This window comes from Pseudophryne corroboree, chromosome 6, assembly GCF_028390025.1.
Source record: "Pseudophryne corroboree isolate aPseCor3 chromosome 6, aPseCor3.hap2, whole genome shotgun sequence".
Lineage (NCBI taxonomy): Eukaryota > Metazoa > Chordata > Amphibia > Anura > Myobatrachidae > Pseudophryne > Pseudophryne corroboree.
Window position 1 is genome coordinate 388,636,135 of NC_086449.1, and position 21,727 is coordinate 388,657,861.

At 43.9% G+C, this 21,727-nt stretch overlaps 1 protein-coding gene across 1 annotated transcript in view; it reads left to right on the forward strand.

Annotated features, from left to right (window-relative positions):
- Positions 1 to 16,509, forward strand: part of LOC134934579 (uncharacterized) — a 157,004-nt gene extending 140,495 nt beyond the window's left edge. The window contains exon 8 of the mRNA XM_063929987.1: positions 15,254 to 16,509. Within this exon, the coding sequence (XP_063786057.1) occupies positions 15,254 to 15,405 (152 nt within the window). The 3' untranslated portion in view covers positions 15,406 to 16,509. The remainder of the gene's footprint in view (positions 1 to 15,253) is intronic.
- The last annotated feature ends 5,218 nt before the right edge of the window (positions 16,510 to 21,727 follow it).

Genomic DNA, 21,727 nt, shown 5'->3' on the forward strand with positions numbered 1-21,727 from the left:
GGTAGGGGCCCCAGTGCATTGCTGTGCCCAGGGGCCCACACTGCTGTTAAGACGGCCCTGCCAATACTGCCTGTGTTACCTGAGAAATAATGGTCTAGCATAGGTTTAACATCTGTTTTTTATTTTTATCTAATATTTCAGGGAAAAATCAGGTTACAGAAAGGACAAATTTATATGCCCCATGAAATCCTTGTTAAAGATTGCAACCAGGATCTAGCTAAAGAAATGTCACCCTCTATTGACCTTTACTTTTTTCACATTCACGCACACAGTGAAACTGAAGGCATTAGAAATTAGCCATCTACATAGTTAGCAGTACATCCAGTTACAAGATGCAATTGGAGTGAAGGCCGATCACAACTCTGTTCCTGGTCTCGCTGGGGGTGGCCCCCAGCAGCTCCCACATGCACATGGCATCCATTCACCGCTGCTCTCTTATGCAGACCATCAGTGAGTGAGAGAGCCCCAATCTTTCCTTCTCCCATGGTTCACAGCGGCCCACAGGTGCGACACAGAGACAGTGCCCAAAAAGCAGGAATATGCCACAAAAATTGGGACATCTGGGGGGTATCGTTAGGTGGTCAGCATGTCCCAAATTAGATATGGCAAACTCAAGACCCCAGTTGGGCCAATCAAAGTCTAAGATTGTGTGGGCCGCATGAAAAAGAAAAATCCTTATATGCAATTGTGCACTGCTATGTTCCTCGATCACAATCTGGTATGGAGCTGCCAATGAGAGTGACAGACAAAGGCTGCAAAGGGTGGTGAAGACAGCTGAAAAGATCGTTGGGGCTGACCTCCCTCCCGTCCAGGAACTATACCAGTCAAGGGTCAGGTAGCGAGCGGAGAAAATCGTGGTAGATATGCAGCACCCAGGTCACAAACTGTTTGAACTGCTTTCATCAGGCAGATGCTACAGGTCCAATCCCGCGAAGTCGAACAGATCCATTAAAAGCTTCTTCCCACTAGCTGTCCACCAGCTGAACAATATATAAAAAGTCTAACATGTATAATATATAGAGCCTATCATACAGTTGCAATGTGCAGTATGAACTCATACTTGTAATGTTTGTTATTTATGCTACATTTTTTTCCCCCTTCATGTTGCTGCTTGGCAATGCATTGTACCGCAAAAAATTCCTAGTTTACATCTAGCATCAGTGACCCCCCCCTTCCCACCCCACCACCATGCTTAGGTAGAGCTAAGAGAGGGAGAGAGAGCACACTGCTGCAATAAGATGCACTATTCTCCAACCAACGTCTATGGCAGTATTTCCCGACTGTGGTCCTCATCAAGGCACATTAAGGGTGTGTACACACGGTGAGATCCTTGCTATGCCCGATTTTCACTTGCGATTTCCCTTGAACTCTCCGGAGCCCAGATAGCACAGATTTTGACTAACTTTTCTTGAGATATGGACTGTGTGCTTACGATTTTGGCTTATGTGAGATTTTGGCTTATGTGAGATGTCATTGACATGCGAGATAAACTAGATAGTACACCGATCTAGTAAGGATTGACTTGCCTGCACAGTCTATCTTTTCTTGCGATGGCGACCTGGCGGTACCGCAAGGTGACTTTCACCTTGCAATCTGAACTAACTTTTCTTGCGATTTTGACTATATAGTCCCCCGATAGAATCAGATAAAGAGATTTTATGGTAAGCAAATAAAAATCTTTTTCACTTACGTCCTAGAGGATACTGGGGTCCACATTAGTACCATGGGGTATAGACGGATCCACTAGGAGCCATGGGCACTTTAAGAAATTGATAGTGTGGGCTGGCTCCTCCCTCTATACCCCTCCTAACAGACTCAGTTTAGAAAATGTGCCCGGAGGAGCTGGTCACGCTTGGGAAGCTCCTGAAGAGTTTTCTGCATTTATTTTCTATTTTATTATTTTCAGGCAGGTCTGGCTGGCACCAGACTGCCTGCTTCGTGGGACTTGGGGGGGGGGGGGGGGGGAGACTGCCCAACCTCTCTAGGACTAATTATCCCGTACCCCACTGACAGGACACTGAGCTCCTGAGGGTCCTATTCGCAAGCCCCACCACGGCGAGCGTACAGACCCACAGCACGCCACCGCCACCCCTAACAGAGCCAGAAGACTGAAGAGTGGTGAGTAGGTCGCTGGCGTCCCGGTTAGCGGGTCGCCGATGGTAATGGCGGCATCAGGGTAGGAGCGCAGTGCTGCATGCACGCTGCGCTCTAGGCTTCATGGGCACTGTGTGACCGTTGTGAGGGGCGGCTGGAACCAATGTTACCCACTACTGGCACATATTACAGTTTTTTTTTTTAACCCACTGTAACCCTTATTCTGTCACCTCAGCCAGTATAAAAAGTGGCAAGGCCGTGTGCCATTAAGGGGGCAGGGACTTCACTATGAGCGGAACCAGCAGCTCACCAGCGCCATTTTTCCTTCTGCAGCTTACAGCAGGCAGCCTGACCGGAAAACGCAGCTCCTCCACAAGGACTCCAGAACACCTCAGCGGTACCAGGGGCTCCTACAAAAGGGGGGGGGGGGGGGGGGGGGGGGGGGAAGTAGTAATCTGGTGTACTGAGCCCTATTAAGTGGGGATGATGATGGTTGATGATGAGGATGAGCTTTGTCGCAGGCCCTGATAGAAGCTATTAGAGATGTCCTGCACATTCCTGATAATGTGTCAGAGGACGAGGAGAAATCTTATTTTAATGTAAAAAAGAAATCCTCAGCTACTTTCCCTGCATCTAAGGAATTAAAATTCCCTATTTGAAGCAACTTGGGTAAATCCTGACAAGAAGTTTCAGGTCCCAAAACGGCTACTCAGGATGATAGGAAAAAATGGGAAAACCCACCGATAGTTAATGCATCAGTTTCTAGGCTGTCACGTAAGATAGTTTTACCTGTTCCTGGGGCAGCTTCCTTAAAGGATGCTGCAGACCGCAAGATTGAGACCACTCTCAAATCTCTGAACACAGCTGCGGGGGTGGCCCAGAGACCAACTATAGCTTGTGCATGGATCTCTAGGGCAATTGCAAAATGGTCAGGTAATCTAATTGGACGGGTTAGATTCCTTATCCAGGGGGGACATAGCAGAATCCTGTATATGATGTACAGTAGGAGTAAGTTAACTGTTATGGTGGAGGCCATAAAGGAAATTGGTTTACTCAATGCACGCACTACTGCCATGGCAGTGTCAACACGCAGGGGCTTGTGGCTATGCCAGTGGACTGCAGATGCGGATTCCAGGAAAGGCATGGAAAGCCTACCTTCCAGGTAAAGCCCTTTTTGGAGATTAACTGGATACATGGATATCCAAGGCTACGGCGGGTAAGTCTACATACCTTCCTTCTGCAGCCCCCCGGCTAGAAAATCCTACACTGCTCCAACTCTGCAGTCCTTTCGGACAGCAAAGTTTAAAAACAAAACCAAAGGTTCTTTTATGGCCTTCAAAGGCAATAGAGGTAAACCCAGAAAACCAGCAGCTGCAGGTTCACAGGAACAGAACCCCGGTTATGCTTCCTCTAAGCCTTCGGCATGACGGTGTACCGCACTGCCTGGAAGATTCTTCGGTCACATATGGGCAATGTCATGCCAGGATCTCTGGGTCAAAGATCTTATAGCCCAGGGCTACAGGCTGGAGTTTCAGGAACTCCCACTCACAGATTCTTCAAATCAAGCTTACCAGCTTCTCAAGAAGCAAGTATGACTTTACAGAAAGCAATTCAGAAACTGGTACAGACTCAGGTCATTGTTCCAGTTCCACTAAAGCTGCAAAACCAGGGTTATTATTCCAACCTGTTTGTAGTTCCGAAACCGGACGGTTCGGTAAGGCCCATTTTAAATCTCAAGTCGTTGAATCCGTACTTACGGGTGTTCAAGTTCAAGATGGAGTCTCTGAGAGTGGTGATCTCAGGTCTGGAGGAATGGGAATTCTTGGTGTCTCTGGATATCAAGGATGCGTACCTTCATATTCCGATTTGGCCGACTCATCAAGCTTATCTAAGGTTTGCCTAACAGGACTGTCAATACCAGTTCCAGGCCCTGCTATTTGGCCTCTCGACGGCACAGAAGGTGTTCACCAAGGTAATGGCAGAGATGATGTTTCTCCTCCGCAAACAGGGAGTGAACATAATACCATACCTGGACGTTCTGCTGATAAAATCACCATCCAGGGAGAAGTTGTTAGTCAACATTGCCCTCTCAACTAGACTCCTCCAGGATCATGGGTCGATTTTGAACCTACCAAAATCTCATCTGGACCCAACACGGAGGAGACTTTTGTTCCTGGGGTTGATATTGGTACAGAGGCGCAGAAGGTATTCCTTCCATTGTAAAAGGTATTGGTGATCCAGTCGATGGTGCTGGATGTTCTGAAACCAACCCAGATATTGGTGCATCTATGCATTCGCTTTCTGGGGAAGATGGTAGCCGCCTACGAGGCGCTACAGTACGGAAGGTTCCATGCAAGGCCCTTCCAACTGGATCTGTTGAAAAAGTAGTCCAGATCACATCTACACATGCACCAGAAGGTCCATCTGTCCCCAAAATCCAGGATTTCTCTTCTGTGGTGGCTTCAGATTTCTTACCTGACCAAGGGTCGAAGGTTCGGGATTCGAAATTGGATTCTGCTAATCACAGACGCAAGCCTCAGAGGTTGGGGAGCATTCACCCAAGGGGAACAGTCCCGAGGAAAATGGTCAAGTCAGGAAGCCATTCTTCCAATCAACATTCTGGAACTAAGGGCCATATACAACACCCTTCTACAGGCATCGCATCTTCTTCAAGATCAAGCCATTCAGGTTCAGTCGGACAATGTGACAGCAGTAACGTACATAAACAGACAAGGCGGAACGAAGAGCAGGGCAGCAATGTCAGAGGTAACAAGGATTCTCCTCTGGGCAGAAAGACACGCTGTGGCATCTTCATTCCAGGAGTAGATAACTGGGAAGCAGACTTCCTCAGCAGACACGACCTCCACCCGGAGGTGTTCGGGAACTTGACATGTCGGTGAGGAAGGCAACAAATCGACATGATGGCCTCTCGTCTCAACAAGAAGCTCAAGCGGAATTGTTCCAGGTTGAGGGATCCGCAAGCAGTGGCGGTGGACGCTCTCGTGACTCTATGGGTCTACCAGATGGTGTACATGTTTCCACCACTCCCATTGATCCCAAAAGATTCTCAAAAGAATAAAAAGGGAAAAGGTTCAAGCAATTCTCATTGCTCCGGACTGGCCAAGAAGGGCCTGGTATGCGGACATACTGGAGATACTCCTGGAGGACCAGAGGCCTATACCTCTTCGCGAGGACCTTCTCCAACAGTGGCCGTTCATCTATCAAGACTTACCTCGGGTACGTTTGACGGCATGGAGGTTGAGCGTCAAATTCTAGCCTGGAAAGGGATCCCGGATAGGGTTATTCCAACCCTGATCCAAGCCAGAAAGGGGGTAACGTCTAAACATTACCACCATATTTGGAAAAAATATGTCTCTTGGTGTGAGAACAGGAAATTTCCTGTGATGGAATTTCAACTGGGACATTTTCTCCTTTTTCTGCAGTCAGGTGTGGATGTGGGCCTACGTTTGAGCTCCATAAAAGTCCAGATTTTGGCCTTATCCATTTTCTTCCAGAAACAATTGGCTTCTCTCCCTGAGAGACATTTTTGAAGGGGGTTCTGCACACCCAACCACCCTTTGTGCTGTTGGCCTTGGCTTCTGCGAGGCGTGTGTCGGACTTGGGGGCGTTATCGCACATAAGCCCCTATTTGATTTTTCATGAAGATAGATCTGAACTCAGAACTCGTCCGCAATTTCTTCCAAAGGTGGTGTCTCCGTTTCATATCAACCAACCTATTGTGGATGTCGTGAGGGCTTTGAAGATCTATGTGAAGAGGACAGCTCGTCACAGAAAATCTGACTCGCTGTTTGTTCTGTATGATCCCAGACAATTGTGCGCTGCATCAGGATTACTATTCAGCATGCTTATTCCACGGCAGGTTTGCCATGTCCAAGATCTGTACAGGCCCACTCTACTAGGTCGGTGGGTTCATCCTGGGCGGCTGCCCGGGGGAGGGGGGGGGGGTGAGGAGACCAGGGAAAGGGATGTCTAGGACTTGCTTTCATGTTAAAAAGGAAAGAGTTAATCCTATGGCCCAAGTTCTGAGTTCTTAAATTGAAGCCCTCGGGTCTGCAGAAGTCACACACAGGAAGTATCCCAGAAGCAGACAGCAGGGGAGTGTTCCTTTTAGAAAAGCCCTCCTCCTTCCCCTCTGGAAAGACTGGCAGCATTATCCACCAATCAGAAAGGAGGAGAGAGAGAAGAAACCAGCAAGGGAGAATTGTGGGAGTGATGAAGTGGCTGGGAGAAGGAGACTGTGTGTGTGTGTGTGTGTGTGTGTGTGTGTGTGTGTGTGTGTGTGTGTGTGTGTGTGTGTGTGTGTGTGTGTGTGTGGAGGTGATGGTGCACAGCTAGACTCACTGGAGGTTGGGGTGTCGTCCCCTCTCAGTGTCATCAGTGACCAGTCACTCTGTGTGCCCTGCTACAGCTGTCATTACTGCCCAGGCCTGGAGTAGATATACAGCAGCTGGTAAGGACTTTGCTGAATTCTGAGTGGACATTATTAGTATAACCCTGCTTGCTGTTCACTGGATTTCTGGGTCTCCCTGAATAAAGATCACCTTGATTTTCATTACAACCGGCTCCACAGTGTGACCCCTGAACCCCAGGATACCCAGGTCACCCGATATCCTCACAGGGGGGTCTCTGCTTTACAGCTCTGCCGAGCAGCTACTTGGTCAGGTTCGAACACGTTTTCTAAGTTCTACAAGTTCGATACTTTGGCCTCTGAGGATGTTCAGTTTGGTAAATCCGTTCTGCAAGAACCTCAGCACTTTTCAACCCGGTTTGGGAGCTTTGGTACATCCACATGGTACTAATGTGGACCCCAGTATCCTCTAGGACGTAAGAGAAAATAGGATTTTGATTACCTACCGGTAAATCCTTTTCTCATAGTCCGTAGAGGATACTGGGCGTCCGCCCAGTACTTAGTTTCTTCCTGCACTGTTACTTGGTTAAGTATTGTTGGTTCAGCGGTTGCTGTTCATGGTTTAAAGTTTGGTTAGCTTGGCTTTCCTCTAGTTTGTGTGCTTGTTCGGAATCTCGACACTACCCTTTTATATCCTTCTCTCAAAGTATTTCCGTCTCCTCGAACACAGTTTCCTAGACTGAGTCTGGTAGGAGGGGCATAGAGGGAGGAGCCAGCCCACACTATCAATTTCTTAAAGTGCCCATGGCTCCTAGTGGACCCATCTATACCCCATGGTACTAATGTGGACCCCAGTATCCTCTACGGACTACGAGAAAAGGATTTACCGGTAGGTAAGCAAAATCCTATTTTCTCTTTCATCCATCTGGGGGACGCTGTGCACTTACCGATGGGATTTCCCAAAGAAAGCTAATTAGAGGAGGGAGAACCAGACGGTAGAGCAGTCTGTAAAATCTGACACCCAACAGAGGCAGACTTCAAACCGAAAGTATGAAAACGGTAAAACTTTGTAAAGGTATGCATGAACGACCAGGTCGCAGCTCTACACAGCTGTTCATTGGGTACATTGAATGGGTACACAGACAGCTCAGCAGGCCCCAATGGCCCTAGTCGAATGAGCCCTCAGTGGGTCAGGAACGGGAACCAAAGAGGATACATAGGCCTGCCGAATAGCAGAAGTCGCCCAATGAGCCACCGTGTTTTTAGAAACCAGCCAACCCCTGTTTGGGTGCTTCAGTTAGAATCAACAACATATCTGTATGGCGAATAGATTCCGTATGGGACAAATAAATGCGTAAAGCCCTAACATCATCCAGTAATGCCAAGTGACCATAGTCTCTTGAGGAATCTGGAACAAACGCTGGAAGAACAATATCCTGATTCAAGCGGAAAGCAGAGACAACCTTCGGCAAGAAGGAAGGCTTCGTACGCAAGACCACTCTATCATCATGAAAGATTAACAAAGGTGGACTGCAAGAAAAGGCCGTCAACTCTGACACACGTCTGGCCGGAGCAATGGCCAAAAGAAAAAACACCTTAAGAGTCAGGAACCGCAATTCAACAGAATCTAGGAGGTTCAAATAGATTTCTGAAGAGCTTTTAGAACTAAATTTAAAATCCCAAGGAGGGACTGGGGGAACAAACAGAGGCTGAATCCTGAGTACCCCCTGAAGAAATGTCTGGACTTCCGGAATGAGAGCCAATCTCTTCTGAAAAACTACAGAGAGTGGAAACCTGCCCTTTAAGTGAGGAAAGACAAAGTCCCTTCATCAGACCATCCGAAGGAAGGGCAGCAATCGAGTTAAATGAAAGAGACCCGGCGACAACCCGCGTTTTTCACACCAAGCAACGTAAATACATCACACCCTGTGATAATATCGAGATATGACTGGCTTCCGAGCTTGGAGCATAGTTTTCACCACTGGTCGAGATAAACCCTTAGCCCTTAGAATACTGGATTCAAGAACCATGCCGTCAAAACCAGACAAGATAAATTGTGGCGGCGACAAGGCCCTTGAAGTAGAAGGTCTGGTCGTAGAGGCAGACAGTATGGTTCCCTTGTCACCAAGCTGTGTAGAAGGGTGTACCATTGGAGACGAGGCTAGTCCAGAGCTATGAGAATGACTGGTAGTCCCTCTCATTTGAGGAGCTGAAGCAGACGTAGAATCAGAGGAAACGGCGGAAATACATAGGCCAGATGAAACCGTCATGGAGCTGTTAAAGCATTGATCAGCATTGCCTGAGGATCCTGAGCTCATGATCCGTAATGAGGAAGTTTTTTGTTTAGATGAGACGCCATGAGGTCTATGTCGGGGGTTCCCAGAGAAAGAAAGACTTCCCGATTGCTCCCACTCCCCTGGATGAATCGTGCGACGGCTTAAGTAGTCTGCATTCCAATTTTCCACACCTGGAATGTGAACTCAGATGAGCGGAACCCAACGTTCCGCCCACTGTAAAATGTGAGACGTATTTCAGGGCTCTCCAACAGCAAGTTCCCCCTTGCCTGTTGATGTAAGCCACCACCATGGCATTGTCCAATTGAATGCGTACGGGATGACCTCGGACAGAGGATTGTATCTGAAAGAGAGCATAATGGATTGCTCTCAATTTCAGAATGTTGATCTACAGTTTTGTTTCCTGGTTTGTCCAGAGACCTTGGAAATGTTGAGATTTAAACACCGCCCTTCAACCTGTGAGGCTGGTGGCCGTGGTAACCATCAACCAGGTCCAAATATTGAACTGTGTCCCCTTGGTGAAATTGTGACTGTGAAGCCACGAAAGGAGCGACTGACGTGTCCGAAATGACGAGCGGAACAACTGTAAGTCCAGATGTTCAAGTTCAACAGTAGAGAATCTGAGATTGGATAGGTCGAGCATGAAATCAGGCATATGGTACTGCCTCGAACGTTGCTACCATCTTGCCCAATACCTGTATTCACCGGAGAACTGTAACCCATGGTAATCGTAGAAAAGACCAAATCCTGGATTGCAAATCCTGAATTTTGGCCTGAGGCAGAAAGACCTTCTGACTCCTGGTGTCGAATAAGAGGCCTAAAAACACCATCCTTTTAGATTGAGTCAGAGACGATTTTGGCAAGTTCACTATACACCCAAATAATTGCAGGGTATCTATTGTGAGTTGCAAGTGTTGGTGAAGAAGTGACTGTGATGGAGCCTTCAGCAAGAGGTCGTCCAAATACGGAGTGATGTAGACTCCCTGACACCTCAGTATTGCAACCATGGGGCCCATGATCTTTGTATACATCCGAGGGGCCGTGGAGATCCCAAATGGAAGAGCTTGAAACTGAAAGTCCCAATTGCAAATCTTAGATGTTGTTGGTGACCCTTCATAATGGGCACGTGTAGGTAGACATCCTTTAGGTCTATGGATGCCAAATATTCCTCCGGTTCCATGGAACCGATGGTTGAACGAATGGATTCCATCTTGAATTTTTGAATTGTGAGATACGGATTTAGACACTTTAGATTCAAAATGGGCCGAAACTAACCGTCCGGTTTGTTTATGAGAAAAAAAAAAAAAAAGACTTGAGTAAAAACCCTGACCCTGATGTTGGTTGGGAACCGGAAGAATTACTCCATTGTGTAAAAGAAATTGAGTTGGATGAATGAGTGCTTGACGTCTGGAGGGATCACCTAGAAGAGGTGTGATGAAAAATTGGTGTGGGACCGGCTCCTCGAGGTACAAAATTTATCCTCGGGATACAACCAGTCACCCAACTATCTGGTTTCGACAGGAGCCATGCCTCTTTGAGCTGAAGTAACTGAGCCCCCCACCACCGAAGATCACTCCGGAGGCCCCGAACAGTCATGCAGCAGGTTTGACGACTGGTCGCTGAGTTGCCTGGGTTCCTCTACCTCGGAACGCACCTCTGTGTGGAAATCTTAAAAAGGCTCGAAAGGACTGAAAACCTCCCGTGCCCCGAGTACGAAAGGACCGAAACTTTGCTGGTTTAGGTTTCTGGGGAGCAACAGGAAGAAAAGAGCTCTTGCCCCCAGTGGTATTTGAAATAATTTTTGTAAGTTCCGAGCCAAAGAGAAATTCTCCTTCAAATGGAACAGCTGTTAAAGTCTGTTTGGAATCTGAATCCTCATTGGCTTTGGGTTTGGAATGCGATCATCTTGCTGTTATGGCTAGAGCAGAAACACGTGACTGTAGTGAAGCAGAATCCAGCAAGGCCTCACCTACATAAGTAAGTGTTTCAGAAATCTACTCTGCTAATTGAATAGCCTCAGAGGGATCATCAGACTGCATTTCAGAGACCACCTTCGCTAGCCAGTCATCCACGGCCTTAAGGACCCAAGCACTAGCGAGGATTGGACATAGAAAAATACCTGATAAGGCAAACACGGATTTAAGACTCGCCTCTATCCTTCTATCTGTAGAATCCGTCAAGGTCACGGATTGTACTGAAGGAATAACAGTAGCCTTTGCCAGATGTGAAATAGGAGCATCAACCTTCGGGGCCGTTTCCCAGAATTTCGTATTCCTCCTCTGCAAATGGATACAGAAATTTCAAATTCTTTAGAGCCTGAAACCGAGAGTCCGGTTTAAGCCAAGGCGCTTTTAAAACTTCCACAAAATGCGTATAGGAAGGGAAAACAGTAACTTGTCTTTTCTGTCGTTTGAAAAAGGCTGTTGAAGTCTCCGCCACAGCCGTATCCTGAATGTTAAGAGTCTGACTTCTATCAATAATCTGACTCCTGAGCTTGTAGATAACTCCTCCTCTTCCCAAGCGAAGGCATCTTCCCACTCAGGGTCTAATTCACCCTCCTCCGGGGGGAAGGTTTCAGACGCCAATTCATCATCTGGAAACGTGATAGCGGTTAGTGGTTGTGGTCGTTTAGTAGCCGTAGAACCCGAAGCAGTTACAATTTTATTCAGAGACTGTGCTAAATCAGAGAGAGACACTTGCCCATACTTCTTGCCCATGGTTGCTCCTCAGAAGTCTGACCTAAATCAGAACTTGACTGAGACTGCCGCAAGTCAGCTATAGCATCGGCCATGTTTCTGGCCCACAAAGGCATGGACTGATCCACAGAGCCACCCTGCTGCTCCGCAACAGGTGCCCCAGAACATGAAGTGCAGAGAGAACCTGGCTCCGTGCTACCTTTTGAAAGTTTGGAGCCACACTGAGAACAGGCAAAATACATAGCTGAGCCTGCTTTCCCTTTAGTAGATTTGTCCGGTTTACTGGCCATTCTCTGTTAAAAAACTACCAGTGGCCTATTAAGTAAACCATAAGTAAGAAAATACACTAGCCTTATAGAGAGTTAAATCTATTATAGAATTACCCTCTAATTATGTGTTATAATGATATGTACCCCGCCTGTATAAATCACAGAGTGAGTAATAGAAGAACCTGGAGTCTAGATTAACTAAACTAGCTCCACAACATTGGAAACAGCTGTACAATAATACATGGTCACTGCAATACTTGATATTTGCTGCTCCCCGCCTGTACTAAACAGGGTGAGACGCTGGATTCCCTGTGTATAAGCGTGTGCTGTGTGCTGAGCAGCATCCCCCACTGTGTCCCTTCAGTCAGCGTGGAGAAGATGGCATCTGCGGCTCAATCCCGTCCCCACAGAATGAGGAAAGCGGGTGGGAAGAAGATGTTGGGCGGGAAGTGTAAAGCGGGAAGACCTCACCTCCCTCCTGCAGCGGCTACCGCCCCTTCAGGAAATGGACCTCTGAGCCCTATAGTTCCTTCAAGAAAAGGACCTCTGCGATCTGAACTGAGGGATGTTGCTCCAGTGAAACGAGCAGCGTCAGAGGGACTGAGACCCTCCGTTAGCTCCTACAAACAAAAGGTTTGCTGCCTCCCTGAAGTGATACACTGGACAGTGGAGAAACACACAAGCATCACCCTTAATAAGTATCCTTATAACCAGCGCTATGACACACATGCATTGAACTCAAACTGACAGCAATGCACATATTAATTGGAGTAACAGCACAACACTGCCCAGGCAGGTTGCGGGCGGCTGTCCTACCTGGAAATTGCCTCCTCGGATCTCAGTACCGGAATAAGTAAGCCCCAGTGACTTAGTATGGTGGCTTACTAGAGGCCCTGTAGAGTGGGAAATTCCTTAACTAACTAACCCCACTCCTACTATACTTGTCACCTGTATACCGGGACTAAGTATATAAGAAAACTGAAATGGAATAAAAGAAACCCAACTAAAATCTACAGCCAAAAAAATCTGTGCCTGTACTCCTCAGGCACAAAACTAAAACTGAGGTAATTCTGTGACAGACTGAAAGTGGGAGTGGTTAGAGGGGGGGGGGGGGGAGGGGGGGAGTTAGTTTCTATAGGTTCTGTGCCAAACACCCTACCCACATACTAACTCATAAGTGCGCAGCGTTCCCCAGATGGATGAAAGAGAAATGATAGCCAGAATGTGTTATCTAGCAAATTAAGGTCTTTCTAGATTTTTAGGGTACAGAAAAATGTCTGTAAAGTGATTTTTCAGTGACTTACGGGGTATCAATTAGCTGTGGTAATTGACCGATGGTAATAGTAGGTTCACTGGGGCTATCCAATTAGCCCCGATAAGCCGGAACTTATCACCTACGGCTGTTTTTCGTGCGACCTAATTGGATAGGGGTGATAAAAATGTTTTTTAAAAACCTGTTTTTGGCAGCCACGGCACTATGGTGGGTAATTAGATACCCCCCTTAGTACCATTTTGTAAAAAATTAGAATAAACAGTTTTAGCTCCCATCTGCAAGTTCAAAAACCCTTGCTCCCATCAAGACAACAGCTCCGCATACCTGACCCACATCATTCAACCAATTTTTTAGCTTTTTGTAATAATGAACCTGAAAACTGACCTGTCTTTATTGGTCAAGTTATACTACTTAAACTCCTTTAAATGCATGATTATTCATTGGGAGGGGTGCACAGAGGTTTTCTGCAAGGTGTCACGACATTTTTACCTTGCAATAAAGAGTTCCCCTACCTTTTCATCTGCTTGGGGTGGAGGTGTCTGGCGCACAAAAAGAAAGCAAATTTGAAAAAGAAATACATTTGGAATCAGATTGTAAATGAAATTCGTAGTGCCGTGAGAACAACTCGCATGACCCAACTCGCACCCAACTGGCTTGCCCTCTAACTATTCTAACCCTGCAGATAGCTAGAAACAAGGGGTACTGTTTTTGTTAGCGTTTTAAGAAATGTAAATTGCATGCAACTTAAAAAAAATCCCACTAGGTGGTGCTATAATACAATGTGTTGTACTATTAATAACATTACATTTATATTTATCCGTTGAAATGTAAATAATGTATGTGCTGTGCATGCCAGACACCAGCAGTTTTAACATCCTACAAGCCAGCTTTCTCTACATCAGACCCTTGTGTTTGTATACAGACCCAAATACAGATCCTTGTTCTGTTCCTAGATTTGTATCAAGCTGATAATCGCATACAAGGGGTGTAAGTCATGCTTATTTTTCATACCACCCCTAAAGGGTCAGATGTAGAGAAAGTTGAATTACAGAAAATGAATGGAGGCTTGTAGGATGTTAGGTTAGGTAAAGTATGCTTCCCTAGGTTTTTCATCTAGCCAAAGTAAAATTGGACGTTTCACAGAACACCCCAGTGACGGACCCGAACCCTCCCCTGTGCGGCAGTCTAAACTTTGACTGCCAGGATCCCGAATGCCAGGATCCTGACTGGATCCCAAAGCATCCTAATACTATGCAAAGCATCTTTGTGATTGCTGTACAATACACAAAAACATCCCACTGATGTCATACAATATAGTGCATCCCAGTGACCTCCATACAATACACAGAGCATCCTAGTGACTGTTATAATGTAGAGAGCATCCTAGTGTCCACACAAAACAGAGCATAACAGTGACCACTATACACTGCAGAGCATCTTAGTGACTCCCCTCCCACTGCAGAGAGCATCCTATTAACTGCCGTACAAAACACAGAATCTTAGTGACCCCCACACAAGTAATAGGCCCTACACATTAGGCAATGTGCCGCGGAGGTGCCCAACGGCCAATAAGGCTGACGGGCGACCCAGTGGTGGTGGTGGGGGGGGGGGGATTGAAGTTTCTTCACTCCCCGTCACCCAGCTCCATAGGCGTTCAAGCCAATATGGACAAGATTGTTCATCATTGGTGCATACACACTGAAAGGTATGAGCGATATATGTAGTGCCCATAACAATAGACAGAATCTTAGAGAAGTACAGTATCAATACGGATTCCATTTATTTTAGGTTTTGGGGTTAACTACGACGATCTTGTGTTAGTGATAGATATTAAAATGGGGGGGGGGGATGACAGCCATGCTGCATCTGCAGCATGGCTGTCGTTAATGAGGACCTCCCTCATCCGCACATGTACGGACGAGGGAGGAGGTCGTTAACGATGCGCGGAAGTGTACACACTGGACGAGATTGTGAAAGATTTTGCTCAGATCGGCCCTTCTGAGCGAGATCTTTCAAAATCTCGTCTAGTGTGTATGAGGCTTTAATTTTAGTGCCCAATGGCCTCAGCGTTGCTCCCAAATGCCAATTTTCTTAGGCTGCAGTCAGATCAGCCTATTGGTTGTTCTGATGTGGTCTCTGATAATCACAATCGCACAAAAAGCTTTAATGGTGAAGATTTGATCTCCTTTACAGCTCTGTTTTAGAGACCAAACACTAATTATAAACTAACACAATTTCAAGTTCTCTCTATTTTACAGAAACCTCTAGCAGATCCATGCCAGGACACACAGGAAGAAATCTCACTTTGGAGCCCCTAACCTACAGAGCATTGATGGATTACAGACCTTCTAGAACAGAGCCTGGAAAAGTCCAACCAATTACCACCACTATTAATGAGCCCTTCAAATGAGCAGGAAGGCCCAGTAACAAGCTTGCAATTCAAAGCATAAGATAACAATGCAGAATAGTTAAAAGTTAATTGTTACAAAATAATATGGGACAATTCTACAGGCACCTGGGAGAGCCTGAGAGGATCAGACAACACAACCAGGATTGATATGGGAAGTATCATCCCACTGCCCTCCTGTCCAGTCTTGGAGTTGCATACGACCCTGGATTTAATGATTACATCACAAAAATACCAGGGATCATAAAGAATACACCAACGTTAACGTTTCGGGGCACACACACCCCTTCTATATGTGTAACCTGTGTGTGTAATATATATATATATATATATATATATATATATATATATATATATATATACATACATACATACATACATACATACATACATACATACATACATACATACATACACACAAACAAACAACAATAACCCAAACTCGCGCTATATAGGATTTGGCAGCACCTCATAGGAAAGTCTCCCTGCTAGTGGGAGATAAACAAAGATAATGGATAAAAGTATTCAGAGGGCGCACTGTGACTTCAACTCCAGATATTGGAAACCAGCATGAACCGAATAGCAATATTTTTTTAATCAAAACATTAAAAACATTAAAATCATACAGAAGTATAATAGTTCATAAGCACATTATTCATTTGTACATATGTAACACTTCATAAATACTTTCATAAACCCAACGGGTTTCGTCCTATAAGGACTTCATCAGGGGTACAGTTCGTAGCTGGTCATGGAGGAAAGAGGAAGAAGGAGAGTAAAGAGCAAGAAAAGAAGAATATCAATTGATGTCATAAAATGCATTTCAATTTCAACATTCTTTTTCCTTAACAAAGTACCTAATATTTGTTCAAAATATATATTCACTCAACTAATAATCAAGAGTAGATAATTAATACATACAGAGTATCATCAGACAATGAGAAGAGAGAGAAATATTCTCAACAGACACAATTTTAGGTAATGACTACTTACTATGGGTACTGTTTCGGGTGGGTCCCGTGTAACCATAAAGTTTATTATAAGTGATAACCGTATTCCACTGTTAATAAAAGGTATTTGATGTGTGGTACTCTAAAGAGAATAAAGTCTGTCAGAAAGAACCCAGTTACTTTTCATACTTTGAGCTATAAAGATGACATTAGTCACTCACATTAAATGAATCTCAAACATCAAAGGTCTTCCATGTAGAGTATGGTGGAAGTATCTAGAGAGAAAGGGGGTTGTCTCAGAATAAATTTAATTTACTATTATAACTAACCATTTACAATAGTTATACTCACATTTGAGTTTAGAAAGTGCCCATAGCCAATTATAAACGGTCTTCAAGGGTTTGGGGGAGATCAGATAAAATCTAAATAAATTAGATGGATTTGGATAAGGTATATGCAAGCCTTTAAATTAAGGTTCTATTATCAGGGTTATAAATTAACTTACTTTTAAAACTAGAATCAAAGATACCGGACAGAAATCCAGATAGGCCAAAGGCGACCAACTAGAAATTAAGTGGATTTAATTAGTTAACTAATTTAAACATTTTTTTTAGTGAACCATAAAGGGATATGCTGATTACTTACATAGTGAGATCCTGGACCTGGTGACTGCCTTCTCTCCTCAATGTCAAGTGAATTGACTTATGAGGGCCTGACCTATTTATACCTGTAGAGGTATTACATCACTTCCTTTCTCTGCTGATAGGTCAAGCAATAAAACAGCTATAGAGGGCTTTTTTAACCCCCCCAATTGCAATTCTATTCTTAAACTTATAAAGGTTAAGTTCATAAGTCTGTAGGATAATATGGGGTATAGAATAGAGGATTTAAATGGAAAAAAAAATCATTTATTTCGGCTTTGCGTTCCACCTATCGTATGGTGGAACGCATGAACTTCCGTTCAATCCTAGCACTTCCCAATCTAAATAAATGTATCAAGCCCAGAGGGGACAAATCGTGAATTTTAATTAAGCTCAGAAAGGGTACATCCGATCTGGGATCACTACAGATCCCGGTCGGTGCAACAAACGGAGAGAAAGAGTCCGTGTCCGCGGACCCGTGCGTTCCATCCATTACTAGGTGGAACGCAACGCGTCACTTCCGCAACACGAACTTGTGCGTTCCATCCATATTGAGGATGGAACGCTGTACGTCACCCCCGCGACAGGCGCTTGTGCGTTCCACCTGTCCAGACGGTGAGGCGCACAATATCGATCCCTATTTACACCAGGCATTCCGCCCACTCTAACAATACACTATACTTCAAAAGGGTATTAGTGTTATATGGTATATAGTATCTCACTCTAAAGTATCCCACATTTTTGACAGAATGCGTATCGATGGAATTTGAACGCTATTTTCTCAATGTCTTTACAAACGATAATAATAATATAATATGACATACAAAAAATTATTTTCACATAGTTTATTAATTACTTGCTGATTTGTATTAGAGAGATCCATATATCCCATTTATAGAGTATGGTGAATAAACAATAATTCACACAGTCATAATTGGAAGATCACAAAATGGTACATGAAAGGAATAGCCCTAAATATTAGGTTATTTGTTATTATAACATACAAAGAGTGTGATTCAGGTTATTCATAACATATAGAGTGCTACATAGAAGACTTCTCTTATTATTGGGGGTTAAACATAACAAATGATTAGACGTCCCATATCATCAATAGTTACTTCTTATCTTAAGGATATATAAATATCATATTTCCAAAATGTACTCTATTTTAACCAGAATAATGAACCTGAATCAACAACCCAGGAAGGAGACTATATCGATGTTCTCATTGAGACCAATCGGATGTAAAGTATTTAGTGTGTAGATCCAATATGACTCTCGTTTGGCTAATATTAGATCTCGATCTCCTCCTCTTATATCTGGTTTAATATGTTCTAATACTGTGAAAGTCAGCCCGGTCACATTTGATTGATGAACTTCCGCAAAGTGTCGGGGCAAGCTGTGTGACATTTTATTTTTATTATTCCTCAGATGTTCCTGGACTCTGATTTTTAATCTACGTTTCGTTTTGCCCACATAGGACAGACCACAAGGGCAATTTATTTTATAGATCACGTATTCAGTCATACAGGTTACCCGATCTTTCAAAGAGTGTAAACTACCATTATCTAGTATTATTTTCACATTAGCCTTTTGCATATATTTGCAACAGATACAGTGGGTGCATGGAAAACAACCCCATTTATTGCCCAAAAGGAAATCCTTTGGAGTGTTAGTAGGCTTCTCCACTTTGAGGGTGCTCGGTGCTATCATACTTTTTAAATTTGGAGCACGTTTAAAGACTAACCTTGGTCTATCTGGTAGAGTGGGTCCTAAAATGGGGTCTTTCTGTAGTATATTCCAATGTTTTTTTATTATTTTATTTATTTTATTAGCATCTTTACTGAACTGAGTGACAAAAGGTCTAGATTGGCCCATACTTTGGGAAGTGGGCGGTGTTTCTCTTATTAGTTCGACCCTAGATCTTTTGGAAGCTTTCCATCTGGCTTCGTTCAAAAAATTAATGTTATATCCCCTTCCAATAAATCTGTTATATAAGATGGTTGACTGTTCCCAATAACTATTGATATCACTACAGTTTTTACGGATCCTGACGAATTGAGAGTAAGGTACCCCATTCTTCCAAACAGAATGATGACAGCTGTCACTGGGTATGTAACTGTTTGCGTCGACAGATTTAAAAATGAGTCTTAGTGGTGACTCCTTCTAAATTGTGTCCCATCAATTCGAGATCCAAGTAATCAATGGAAGTGGGGTCTGTTTTAAAGGTAAATTTCAAATTATAGTCATTCTTATTCAGATGATCCATAAACTTTGAGATACTTTCTAAATCCCCCTGCCAAATAAATAGCAGATAGATTATAATATATATATATATATATATATATATATATATATAATAATCTCACACACACACACATGCATCTTTTTGTCTAAAGGGCTAATATGGAGGGCACCAGGATGCATCTGTTCTAAGCACAAGAGTGATGGCTCTTTGTAGAAATTATATATGAAAGCGCACACCCACACACATTTGGGTACCATTTCTTAGTTAGACTTCAAAAATCAAATCTTTAGGTGTATCTTAATTATTTGCTTTTTTTTTTTTTTTTTCAAAACTAAAATAAGGAAGAAGCACGCTAGGTACACAGGCATGATTTTAAATGAAGCCACAAGACCGTGGGGGTCATTCCGATCCGATCGCTGCGAGAAACTGCAGTGAGCGATCGGGTTGGATCTGCACATGCGCTGGCGCCGCAGTGAGCCGGCACATGCTGGACGGCCGAAGGCCATTGTTCCCTAGCGATCGCCTCTGCCCGATTGACAGGCAGAGGTGGTCCCTGGGCGGGAGGGGGTGACACGGCAGCGTTTGGCCGCCATTATGTGGGCGCGGTCTGGCCAACGCAGGCGTGGCCGGACAGTGCGGGGGGGGGGGGGGTGCTGCGACCAGGGGCAGAGACGATCAGCCGCTGTGCGATGCTTTTGTACTTGTGCAGGGGGCGGAGGGGGCAGACAGACAAGCGGGGCGGACTAGCCCTGTGCTGGGCGTACACCCCGCATGTCTGGGAACATGATCGTAGCTGTGCTAGATTTAGCACAGATACGATCAACTCGGAATGACCCCCTGTATTGCTACAAAATGGATTATCCATTGAGCCGCCTTTGGCAACAGAACTGTACATCTGCTAAACCCTATACAAGGATAAAAGGTCCATAAACAAAAGAGAGATTCATTAAAACTATCATAAGCAGCAGAAAAAAAAATAGTAATATTTTTATTCCCATTTTTTTCTAGTCATTGAACATTGTGGTGTAATTGTCCCGTTCAGTTTACATATAAATTCACTATGTACCTACTAATCGTTGAATGTGGTACATTGTCCGATTTAAATTTGCTGTATTTTTAAGGATACTGCGCTAGCCTGGTTTTACAAAATTATAATATATATATATATATATATATATATATATATATATATATATATATATATATATGAAACGAAATAGAGGAGATGGCGCCAAGGGAGTTATATCAACGCCCTACCTAAAAACGGACCCTTACAGTACTCTCCGGATAAATTACGTCAGATAACAAATACTAACATAAAAATTTATTAAAACAACATATAAACCCGACACAAATGTTCATAAGTATACAGAGTTGATACATTTACATTTGTCGCACAATTTGAACAATCAGTTTGTAGTGATGAGGAAAAAGCGTAGATATATCACTACGATTTCCTCCTTCTCCTTATTGTAGATTCGGAGGTAACATCAGATAATAGATAGATAAATAACCCAACGCGTTTCGTCTTGTTCCAAGACTTCATCAGGGGTAAAATCTCTTCATTTCAGAACATATTGCCAGCACATAAAAGGTCATTCAAAGATGTATGAACAACGTTTCAATATTTCAATGGGACTTGATTGATACAGCGAGGACCATACCTCATATATCATCAGCTTGAGTCTGACATTCAGATATTCGAATATGGGGAAGATTCATATGTGTATAGAATCTAACTGGTTCGCAAGCATAAGGAACCTCGTCGGTCAGCAGCTTGAACCTGACACTCAGAGACTCAGGAGTGAAGGCAATTCAAATGGGTATAATATCTAACCAATTTAGAACACGTGGTAGACCCTCCAGTGGTGCAGTGCTGACAGCCAAGTCTCTGTATCTGATGTTACCTCCGAATCTACAATAAGGAGAAGGAGGAAATCGTAGTGATATATCTACGCTTTTTCCTCATCACTACAAACTGATTGTTCAAATTGTGCGACAAATGTAAATGTATCAACTCTGTATACTTATGAACATTTGTGTCGGGTTTATATGTTGTTTTAATAAATTTTTATGTTAGTATTTGTTATCTGACGTAATTTATCCGGAGAGTACTGTAAGGGTCCGTTTTTAGGTAGGGCGTTGATATAACTCCCTTGGAGCCATCTCCTCTATTTCGTTTCATATTTTCACACATTTAGTTCCTCCTAACAGGGAACTTAGAGGATACAGGCAGCCATATAATTAATTAATTTTAGTGTTTTATTTGAAATAGCGCAGTGGGAGAGTAATTCTTGTCATATATATATATATATATATATATATATATATATATATATATATATATATATATATATATATATATATATAAATATGCAACAACGGGCGGCACTCACGGCACAGTAAGAAAGACAGACGGGCTGGTCTGATGTTCGATCAACGTTTCAATGTCTTTACGGCATTTTCGTCAGGATCCTGACGAAAAT